Source organism: Etheostoma spectabile, chromosome 7 (assembly GCF_008692095.1).
Source record: "Etheostoma spectabile isolate EspeVRDwgs_2016 chromosome 7, UIUC_Espe_1.0, whole genome shotgun sequence".
Taxonomy (NCBI): domain Eukaryota; kingdom Metazoa; phylum Chordata; class Actinopteri; order Perciformes; family Percidae; genus Etheostoma; species Etheostoma spectabile.
Window position 1 is genome coordinate 25,832,958 of NC_045739.1, and position 12,237 is coordinate 25,845,194.

At 40.0% G+C, this 12,237-nt stretch overlaps 2 protein-coding genes across 2 annotated transcripts in view; both read right to left on the reverse strand.

Moving 5' to 3' along the window:
* Window positions 1-7,463, reverse strand: part of rnf139 (ring finger protein 139) — a 28,749-nt gene extending 21,286 nt beyond the window's left edge. Inside the window, exons 1-3 of the mRNA XM_032520442.1 lie at window positions 6,906-7,463; window positions 2,111-2,766; window positions 15-162 (exon numbers count right to left, since the gene is read on the reverse strand). Coding sequence (XP_032376333.1) covers window positions 15-162; window positions 2,111-2,766; window positions 6,906-7,068 — 967 coding nt within the window. The 5' untranslated portion in view covers window positions 7,069-7,463. The remainder of the gene's footprint in view (window positions 1-14; window positions 163-2,110; window positions 2,767-6,905) is intronic.
* A 235-nt stretch (window positions 7,464-7,698) lies between these two features.
* tatdn1 (TatD DNase domain containing 1) overlaps window positions 7,699-12,237 on the reverse strand; it is a 15,362-nt gene continuing 10,823 nt past the window's right edge. Inside the window, exons 11-12 of the mRNA XM_032520443.1 lie at window positions 8,297-8,423; window positions 7,699-8,118 (exon numbers count right to left, since the gene is read on the reverse strand). Coding sequence (XP_032376334.1) covers window positions 8,016-8,118; window positions 8,297-8,423 — 230 coding nt within the window. The 3' untranslated portion in view covers window positions 7,699-8,015. The remainder of the gene's footprint in view (window positions 8,119-8,296; window positions 8,424-12,237) is intronic.

A 12,237-nucleotide genomic window follows, 5' to 3' on the forward strand; every position in this document is an offset into this window, starting at 1 on the left:
AGCCACACACACACCTATGAAGGCCAGGATGCTGAGGCCGAGGTAGTGTGCGACGGAGGAGATGACGGCGCTCATCCCCAGCACGGTGAGCGTGGAATCACAGCCGGAGATGATCAGGTTGCTGGTCAGATCCCAGAACACGTCCCAGCTCAGCAGGTAACCCTGGGAACAGCAGGAACCACGCTACGCATGTCACCACGACTTATAACTCACTCTTTATGTTCAGACATTCAGATCAGGCAGTCTCGAGGTTTCTGTCTAAAAAGGGAGTTTTTCCTCACCACCGTCGCACTAAACGCTGTGAAGTGTCTTGAGATAACTCTCGTTGTGATGTGATACTATAAATGAAATTTAATTGCTTCCTACATTATAATGAGATTTTAGCATCAGACTTAATTCTGCTTTCCAAGGAAAAAACAAACTCGGCGTTGCTTTACGTGGCTTCTGGTGCATCGCTTCCCTCAGATTTTGCAGACGTGCATTAATATCTGCAGTGGTAACCTAATCAGACCTTAAAAACCTTTTTGAAGTCACACAGAAGAATGCAATTTAATTTTTCCCAGTCATCCTGGTGAAGAACGATGACAAAAAAAGTGATGACAAGGCTTATAATTATTTATAAGCCTTACACGTACATTAACTTAGAGACATTTAAAAATCATTTTTGTCAGTACTAAGAAGGACTTCCATTTGAGTAATTAATCCTGCAGTCACACTCTTACACAGAGATGTCTTGATCGTAAGTAAGGAGCTGATCTGGGATCAGCAGTCACCCAGATCCAACATTATATGAACACAATGATTAAGCTATTACACCATTTCAAGTAGATGTGTAGATTTTATATGCAAGTTTTGCAAAAATGCTAGTTGCACTAAGTTGGATGTACTAAGCTGAAGACATATTTTAGTTACTTTATTTACGTAGATTTATTTTATTTTAGACACAAACACGGTGTGCAGCTGTATTATTTAGGCAAGTACTAGTACCGGACCGGGACTCGGTATCGGCACATATTCAATATTTAAAAAAAGGATTGGGATCAGGGGTCAAAAAGATAAGGGACATCTCTACTTGTGGTTTATAGATTCATATCGTCTCCCACGGCAACTTGTAACCACACAGAAAAAATATTAAGAAATAACTGTCTACAGCCGGCAGACATTCAGGATCTTTGTAAACCAGAGTCCCTCTAAGGCCTTTTTGGAGGAACTGAATTCAGTGAATTTAAACCTTATAGACCTGCAGAAATCCAGATTTTTTTTTTTTTTTTTAGATTATTTTGACAGTAAAACTGAAGAAATTTGAACAAATTTGAATAAATATTCGGCGTAAACCTCCATATATGGGCGTGCACTCTACCAGCTGACCCATCCTGGCATCCAGATGTCCTTATTTTAGGAGTTTGATTGACAGATATCCTGATTAAAAGGAGTTTTGATGGATAAGATAACCTGTATTAAAGGAGTTGATTGATAGTATCATGATTAAAAGGAGTGAGTGACAGATACGATTAAAAGGAGTTGATGATTAGATGGGAGTTGATGACAGATGTTTGATTAAAAGGAGTTGATTGATAGATATCCTGATTAAAAGGAGTTTGATTGACAGATAACCTGATTAAAAGGAGTTTGATTGACAGATAACCTGATTAAGGAGTTGATGAGAATTGGAGTTTGATTGATAGATAACCTGATTAAAAGGAGTTTGATTGACAGATAACCTGATTAAAAGGAGTTTGATTGATAGATTGGAGTTTGATTGACAGATGTCCTGATTAAAAGGAGTTTGATTGACAGATGTCCTGATTAAAAGGAGTTTGATTGACAGATAACCTGATTAAAAGGAGTTTGATTGATAGATAACTGATTAAAAGGAGTTTGATGACAGATAACTGATTAAAGGAGTTGTGATATGATTGGAGTTTTGATTGACGATGTCTGATTTAAGTTGATTGATAGATTGGAGTTTGATTGACAGATGTCCTGATTAAAAGGAGTTTGATTGACAGATGTCCTGATTAAAAGGAGTTTGATTGACAGATAACCTGATTAAAAGGAGTTTGATTGACAGATATCCTGATTAAAGGAGTTTGAATGGTTCTGATCTCACCTGCGAGTCGGAGATCCCGTCCGCGACGCCCCCCGTGGCATCTCCGCTCTCCCTCCTCACCGCCCGCACCACGTAGACCAGGATCAGCGCCTGGGTGGTGACCCGCGTCAGCCAGAACACCCGCAGCACGTCGGGGAACCGGATCCTCTTCCACGTGTCCTCCAGCAGCAGCTGCAGCCCGTAGATCCGGTACATGTGCCGCACCAGCAGGTACACGTACCGGCACGAGTAGTAGAACCACTTGAGCCTCGCGGCCAGGCACACGGCGGTGTTGAGCGCCAGCGCCAGGCCCGAGAACACGGCCACCAGCTGCCGGACGTCGGCGGGCAGCTCGATCATCAGCCCCCACAGGGGGATCATGATGTCCAGGACCACCAGGGCGGCAAACACCGACTGCAGGTTGAGCAGGAACACGTAGCCCACGCCGAAAACTAGCTGGACGGCGGCCATGCCCAGCCACAGCGTCGGCCCGTTTCTGGGCAACAGCCTGAACCCCAGCGCCGCCTTGTAGTACGCGCTGTAGAAGTCTATGTGCGAGGTGGCGTAGTAGTTGATGAGGACCGCCGCCATGCCGAGGAGGACGGCAAAGAAGAGGGTGTAGAACTTGAACAAGGCCTTCTGGGAGAGCAGCAGCACCACGCTGGAGATGAGCACACCTGAAAACACACGAGAGTTAGAAAAGGTGGAAAACTGATGAACAAAAAGATGGAACTTCAATTTCTTGGGGGCATTTTTTTTTATTACTTTGATTCTCATTTAACCCTCATGTTGTCCTCGGGTCAAATTGACCCATTTTCCTATATCAATGTTCTTTTTAATTCCCCAAAATAACATGATTGATTCCACACAACACTATTTGGGGTGATTTTGAGGGGTAATTTTGGGTCTTATTCAATTTTATAGCACTTGAAAAACAAATTGAAGTGGTTTTGAAATAGTATTGAGTAAAAGTTGACATATTCCAGTCTGTGATTATCCATCAACATCCATTCCTTTAATTTTAGTCTCAATAATTCCTAATTTCTGCTTTTCTAACTCAAACATTATGTATCATTTCCTTAATTATTTACTGACCATAAATTCCAAAAATAACTGTACAGCTAAAGTTAATAAGTTCGTGTTACGTAGCGTCGACAAACATTGAAAAACAGCCTCAAAAGTGAAAAAGGGAGAAAAAAAAAGGGACAAAAACGTAAGAAAAAGTTAAAAACATTGATTAAAAAGTCCCAAAAAACTTTTAATTTTTTATTTTGACGGGAAGGCAACACAAGGGTTAATTTTACGAGCAGAATGCATCACAAACGACTGTCTTCTGTGAAACTTAAACATAGACTGTATAAAATAGGTTTAATTGCTCTTCATCGAGGCCTCTGTGTCTACAGGCTCGTGGTGATGCACAATGTGCTATAGGTGCCAACGGAAATCCATGTTTGGTACTGCCAATATGTTTTGTTTTGTCATGGTTCGTGTGTGCAATAATCATGGCAGAGAATCCTGATTTCAATTCTAAGCAAAAAATAAATAAATCATGATTCATATTTTTCCCCGCAGTGTGCAGGCCTGGTTCACTGACTAAATGGACTTAGGGCACTGAACTTAGTTGGTAAAGACGCGCTTCTGGATGTCAACATTTGAATGCATTTTGATTTGTATTGATAGATAGATAGATAGATAGATAGATAGATAGATAGATAGATAGATAGATATGTAGATATATAGATATGTAGACAGACAGACAGACATGTAGATAGATAGATAGATAGATATGTAGATAGATAGATAGATAGATAGATAGATAGATAGATAGATATGTAGATAGATAGATATGTAGATAGATAGATAGATAGATAGATATGTAGATAGATATGTAGATAGATAGATAGATAGATAGATATGTAGATAGATAGATAGATAGATAGATATGTAGATAGATAGATAGATAGATAGATATTGATCCAAAAAAAATGGGAAATTACAGTGTTAACAGTGTTACAGCAGCACACATACATCAGTCACACAACACTAAATATAAATGAGATACTAGGAAAAAAATATACATAAATACAGTATACATGAAATAATAATAGGAATAAAATATAAGAACAAATATTTAAATATATACACAGGATGGGAAAACAAAATGAGCAACTGCTTAAATATGCTAAATACTATGCTAAATATGCTAAATGTATGCTAAAATGTAAATGAACCAATTGTGCAGGTTGCCCTTAGTGCAGTAGTGTGGTGTCTAAAAGTCTCGTCCAGCACCCAGTGATGACACGTTAAAGAGTTTTATTGCCGGGGGTTATTGCTTTTGGGGACTTTTCCAAAAGTCTTGTGTTTGTTATAATTTCCGGGAAAACACTCCTAGGTTTATGTGCTGATACTAAACACAAAAACATTGTGTGCTAGAGAAAGATGAGACTGTTGACTGACCCACTTAAAAAAAAAAGATCCTTGTTTTGGCTCATGGCCTCTCCAAACGCAGACCGCTCTTGGCCAACACCAAAATGACTTCCATGGGGCCTACGCGGTTCAAAGGTCTACAAAACTGGGCAAACAGAGAGTTGTGTAACCTGGTGGTTGTTTGTCTGTGCACAGGGCTTTCTGCTAATGACTAAACACTTAGAGGGAAGCTTAACAACATCGATCTTTGTTGGAAGGAATAAAAACCGCTGCGAGTGATTCATGTAGACTAGTTTCAGGGCACTGAAAAGCTTCAGCTACTGTATGACTGACACGTGCCACAAACAAGGAAATGTGTGTCATGACTTATGTAACATTCAATAATTAAAATGTTATTTCAGATGAGGTGTTTTACGAGTTATGACAGGGAAGTCTGTAAAAAGAAAAGTGAAAGTGCACCAGACTTAAACAACGCAAACAGGGCTCAAGCATGTCAATTTGATATCATGATTTCTTCCATTTTGCCATTAGATTATGAATACTTTATAAAAATGAGATATGTGGTGATTAGAGGTGAAATGATTAGTCGATAGACAAAATTATTCTGCAGCTTGTTAGATAATCTGTTGAAGGTGTATTATGAGTTCCTGCATGGTTTCAGGGCTATTTCATATTTGTCTAAAATCAGAGGCGTCTCTCCTTGATCCGCTAGCTTCCTGAATACACTGTGAAAAAGGTCAAACAAACACTCGAGGCACAGCCTGTGCACCAAAACACACCAAACCACTCAAGCCAATCGCCGACAAGATGGTTGGGGGTGAGTGACAGTCAGTTAGTCCTGACGAAGGGGGTAAGCCAACCTCCACAAAGAGTAGCTCTTATGGCGCCATTTTGATGCTACCTGGCAATCACCTGCAGCTAGCATTCCATTGACTGCCATTCATTTTGGTGACACTTTGACAGCAAATAACTTCACATATGAAGCATTTAAAGACTCTATTTGTCCGTTGTTCACTTCTAAAGAAACATAACAATGTATGAAAGGCTCCATTACCTTATACCTCATGTTATGGCTCCGTAGCAGACGTTGGACATGTTTTGTCCAAGCCTTGTTTCCGTATTTGTCTAGCTGACGTCTTGTATAAATGTCTTGGTCCTTATGTAACTGTATTGTTGTTTTAGTTGTCTGAATTTTATCTTCCCACATCGATGTCTTGCATTAATGTCTGCCCTGACGGACTGTACCCGTGTTTTATGTTTTATGCAGAACAGGAACCGGCTGAAAACCAGATTTTAAACTGAGTCAGGCCCGATTTTACATTGTAATGTAATGTTATTTTTTTCTAACTTTCCTGTATAATAAATAAATATGAATGACTGATTTTTGGTAAAAATAGGCTAACGATTGTGTCATAACCACGCGACTTACAGTTTCGACTTACATTAGCTGTTTAGGTTTACTTACTATTGTTAACTAGCATTTAAGTTAGTAATAATTAGCCTGTGTCTACGTTATCTCCTTAAATGTACCTACGCTCTGTTTTGTTTTAAATTTACTTGGAACGTCAAACAGAAGTGACCTGCCACTGTGGCAAGTGGATTTCAATAATATACCAGCCACTCAATAGATTACTATTGTGTTTTTTAGCAGGTTAGTGAAGCAAAACTAGCAGCCACTGGCCTATTTTACCAGCATTTGACTGGTGCTAATTTCCAATCATGGTTCTAATTTTATACATGTAAATATTTTCTGTTTATTTATTTGTCTGTCTTAGGATAGTAAACCGAATATATTTGAGTTTGGGTCGGTTAGTCAGACAAAACAAGAAATTTAAGTCAACTTAGGACCATTGATGAATCAAGAATGAAATTAAGACACTAGTTGCAGCCCTAGTGGTTATTAATGTCATATAAATTAGGTCCATATCCCCCCATGCCTACACCAAGTGTTACACAGAGTCCAGACCATGGTTTAAATTGGGTTCCAGGGGATAAAGTATTATATTTTGACAGGCAGAATGGCGGGCTGCCTAAACGCCCCGGGGCAGTTTCTTTAGGGAGACGGAATTTGACACGACACCTGTGATTTAATACCTGACTTTAGCGGTTAGCTAGACAGCTAGATAGCGAGTTGCTAGCAATCAAAATAGACTGAATTAGGTTGAATAAAAACTAAACACGGTGTCAAACAAACCAGGCGTGCATCTATGTTACTGCCAGTGGCTTAATCGGCTTTGGTGTGTGTGTGTGTGTGACAGGTGACATAGCTTCACACTGCTGACTAACGTCACGGCTAACGTAGCAAGCTAACGCTAGCTGTCAGTTTTGCTGGGTGTTGTTGACACAGTTTTCGGAGGCTTTTAAAAACACGACTTTTTAAAACACTTACCCATGACTCTGACGAACACCTTCCCCATCACCCCGACCCATCCCGACCCGGGGTCGTAGTAAGAGTTAAAAATGGCGTCGATAATAAAGATACAGGGAACTCGCAGAGCCACATCAAGCACCGCTAAGGCCTGCTGGCCTAGCCGGGCTTGAGAGGTCGCCATGCCGGCTTCAGAGGAGGGCTGACAGGCCTGGGGAGCCCCGGCTATCCGTGCAACATTCAAATAAATTAAAGTCCCTCGGCAGCAACCCCTCGCTGTCGGCTTTGCTTATGCTTGGCGTTTATTTAATGGCTGTGAACCTGCTCCCGTCCGCCATGTCCTCCCCGGCTCCAACCTCCTGTTGCTGCTTATTTTCTCTTTAATGTCGGGTTGCTCCCATTTGAAATGTCACCGCCAACAACATAAGTTCTCCTCAGAGTCCCTGTCTCCTCTGGCCTGCTGGGAAATATTAGGATATCCTAGAAAATGTCCACCTCCTCTTGCTTTGAGTTGCTTTGGTAACACCGCAGAAGTTGCCAGTTGCCACCACAGGCTGTTGGTTCCGACGTGACGTGACGACGTCACATCCAGCGTCAGAGGGTGTGGCAGCTGACGCAGCATTTTAGCTAAACTCGAAAATAATATTGAAAACGACAAATAAATGCAAAAACAACACATGTTACCCCCAATTTCACTGCTTTTTTAATTTGAACTCAAGGAGTATATTAAGTCTCTCAAACGTTTAGACACTGACCAAAATGAACCACACTTTATGGTGTTGTTCAGCACAAACACACACACACACACCACACACACACACAACACACACACACACCACACACACACACACACACACACACACACACACACCACACACACACCCACACACACACAAACCACACGTGAATCTGGTTCATCATCAGCTTGAGCTGAAGAACAGTTTGATGGTGTTAATCAGACACAGACACAGACACACAGACACACAGACACACACACACACACAGACACACACACACACAAAAACACATCTGGTCCATCATCAGCTCGAGTGAAGAACACTTTGATGGTGTTAATCACACACACACACACACACACACACACACACACACACACACACACGTGGTTCATCATCAGCTCGAGCTGAAGAACACTTTGATGGTGTTGTTGTAGACGGCGTTGGCCAGCTCCATCGGGTCCTCCTCCCTCGCTGCTGCCATCACCTCTAGAACGTGTCTGGAACCGACAGACAACAAACTTAATTGATTTTGTTGTTGTTGTTGTTGTTGTTGTTGTTGTTTAAATAAAACAGCTATAAAAAAATTACTTGATGAATTGAAAAAACGACGTTTGCTCGCTTGCTAACGGATGAATTTATCCGCTGAGTTCTTCCCGCTGACCCGACATTACTCACATGATGTGACACGGCTCGTTCCTGTCCTTCAGACAGTGGCCCGCCTCCCATTTCTTCTTCGTGGGAAATGTAGTTTTTACGTGTTTGGCGCCGGCGTGAGTGTTCTTAACGCCACACCACGGAGCATCTGCGGAAGGAGGGGGACGATATCCATGCATAAATAAAAATAATAAACAGTTTAAAGGTCCCATAGCAAGACAATTTGATAGATGCAGACTTCAGATACAGTATTAGGGGACCACTAAGGTCTATATAAAAGAGACTTCAGATACCAGTATTAGGGACCACTAAGGTCTATATAAAAGAGACTTCGAGACAGTATTAGGGGACCACTAAGGTCTATATAAAAGAGACTCAGTACAGTATTAGGGACCACTAGGTCTATAAAAGAACTTCAGATACAGTATTAGGGGACCACTAAGGTCTATATAAGAGACTTAGATACAGTATTAGGGACCACTAAGGTCTATATAAAGAGACTTCAGATACAGTATTAGGGACCACAAGGTCTATATAAAGAGACTCAGTCAGTATTAGGGACCCTAAGGTCTATTAAAAAGAGACTTCAGATACAGTATTAGGGACCACTAAGGTCTATATAAAGAGACTTCAGATACAGTATTAGGGACCATAAGGTCTATATAAAGAGACTCAGATACAGTATTAGGGGACCACTAAGGTTCTAATAAGAGACTTCAGATACAGTATTAGGGACCACTAGGTCTATATAAAGAGACTCAAACAGTATTGGGACCACTAAGGTCTATATAAAAGAGACTTCAGATACAGTATTAGGGGACCACTAAGTTATATAAAAGACTTCAGAACAGTATTAGGGAACTAAGGTCATATAAGAGACTTCAGATACAGTATAGGGGACCACTAAGGTCTATATAAGAGACTTCAGATACATATTAGGGGGACCACTAAGGTCTATATAAAGAGACTTCAGATACAGTATTAGGGACCACTAAGGTCTATATAAAAGGACTTCAGATACAGTATTAGGGGACCACTAAGGTCTATATAAAAGAGACTTCAGATACAGTATTGGGGACCACTAAGGTCTATATAAAAGAGACTTCAGATACAGTATTAGGGGACACTAAGGTCTATATAAAGAGACTTCAGATACAGTATTAGGGACCACTAAGGTCCTATTATAAAGAGACTTCAGTACAGTATTAGGGACCACTAAGGTTGATATAACAGAGATCAGATACAGTTTAGGGGACACTAAGGTCTATATAAAAGGACTTCGATACAGTATTAGGGGACCACTAAGGTCTATTAAAAGAGACTTCAGTACAGTATTAGGGGACCACTAAGGTGTATATAAAAGAGACTTCAGATACAGTATTAGGGACCACTAAGGTCTATAATAAAGAGACTCAGATACATATAGGGACCATAAGGTCTATATAAAGAGACTTCAGATACAGTATTAGGGACCACTAAGGTCTATTATAAAGAGACTTCAGATACAGTATTAGGGGACCAATAAGGTCTATATAAAGAGACTTCAGATACAGTTTAGGGGCCACTAAGGTCTATATAAAAGAGACTCAGATCAGTATTAGGGACCACTAAGGTCTATATAAAAAAGACTTCAGAACAGTATTAGGGGACCATAAGGTCTATATAAAGAGACTTCAGATACAGTATTAGGGGACCACTAAGGTCTATATAAAGAGACTTAGATACAGTATTAGGGGACCACTAAGGTCTATATAAAAGGACTCAGATACAGTATTAGGGACCACTAAGGTCTATATAAAAGAGACTTCAGATACAGTATTAGGGGACCACTAAGGTGTATATAAAAGAGACTTCAGATACAGTTTAGGGGACCACTAAGGTCTATATAAAAGGACTTCAGATACAGTATTAGGGGACCACTAGGTCTATATAAAAGGACTTCAGATACAGTATAGGGGACCACTAAGGTCTATATAAAAGAGACTTCAGATACAGTATTAGGGGACCACAAGGTCTATATAAAAGAGACTTCAGATACAGTATTAGGGACCACTAAGGTCTATATAAAAGAGACTTCAGATACAGTATTAGGGGACCACTAAGGTCTATATAAAGAGACTTCAGATACAGTATTAGGGGACCACATAAGGTCTATATAAAGAGACTTCAGATACAGTATTAGGGGACCACTAAGGTCTATATAAAGAGACTTCAGATACAGTATTAGGGACCACTAAGGTCTATATAAAGAGACTCAGATACAGTATTAGGGGACCACTAAGGTCTATATAAAAGAGCTTCAGATACAGTATTAGGGGACCATAAGGTCTATATAAAAGAGACTTCAGATACAGTATTAGGGGACCACTAAGGTCTATATAAAAGAGACTTCAGATACAGTAGGGACCACTAAGGCTATATAAAAGAGACTTCAGATACAGTATTAGGGACCACTAAGGTCTATATAAAAGAGACTTCAGATACAGATGTAGGGGACCACTAAGGTCTATATAAAAGAGACTTCAGATACAGTATAGGGACCACTAAGGTCTATATATAAAGAGACTTCAGATACAGTATTAGGGACCACTAAGGTCTATATAAAAGAGACTTCAGATACACGTATTAGGGACCACTAAGGTCTATATAAAAGGACTTCAGATACAGTATTAGGGGAACACTAAGGTCTATCATAAAAGAGACTTCAGATACAGTATAGGGGACCACTAAGGTTACATAAAAGAGACTCAGATACAGTATTAGGGGACACACTAAGGCTATATATAAAAGAGACTTCAGATACAGTATTAGGGGACCACTAAGGCTATATAAAAGAGACTTCAGATACAGTATTAGGGGAACCCTAAGGTCTATATAAAGAGACTTCAGATACAGTATTAGGGACCACTAAGGTCTATATAAAAGAGACTTCAGATACAGTATTAGGGACCACTAAGGTCTATATAAAGAGATTCAGATACATCATTAGGGGACCACTAAGGGCTCTATAAAAAGAGACTTCAGATACAGTATTAGGGGACCACTAAGGTCTATATAAAGAGACTTCAGATACAGTATTAGGGACCACTAAGGTCTATATAAAGAGACTTCAGATACAGTATTAGGGACCACTAAGGTCTATATAAAGAGACTTCAGATACAGTATTAGGGACACTAAGGTCTATATAAAAGAGACTTCAGATACAGTATTAGGGAACACTAAGGTCTATATAAAAGAGACTTCAGATACAGTATTAGGGACCACTAAGGTCTATATAAAAGAGACTTCAGATACAGTATTAGGGGACCACTAAGGTCTATATAAAAGAGACTTCAGATACAGTATTAGGGGACCACTAAGGTCTATATAAAAGAGACTTCAGATACAGTATTAGGGGACCACTAAGGTCTATATAAAGAGACTTCAGATACAGTATTAGGGGACCACTAAGGTCTATATAAAAGAGACTTCAGATACAGTATTAGGGACCACTAAGGTCTATATAAAGAGACTTCAGATACAGTATTAGGGACCACTAAGGTCTATATAAAAGAGACTTCAGATACAGTATTAGGGGACCACTAAGGTCTATATAAAAGAGACTTCAGATACAGTATTAGGGACCACTAAGGTCTATATAAAAGAGACTTCAGATACAGTGATTAGGGGACCACTAAGGACTATAAAAAGAGACTTCAGATACAGTATGAGACCGGCACTAAGGTCTATATAAAAGGAGACTCAGATACGATATAGGGGACCACTAAGGTCTATATAAAAGAGACTTCAGTATGTATTAGGGACCACTAAGGTCTAATAAAGAGAATCCAGATACTGTATTAGGGACCACTAAGGTCTATATAAAGAGACTTCAGATACAGTGTTAGGGACCACTAAGGTCTTTACACCGATGTTTTCTACCTTGCTGTTATGATCCTACCTGTAGCACTTTGAGATTTGT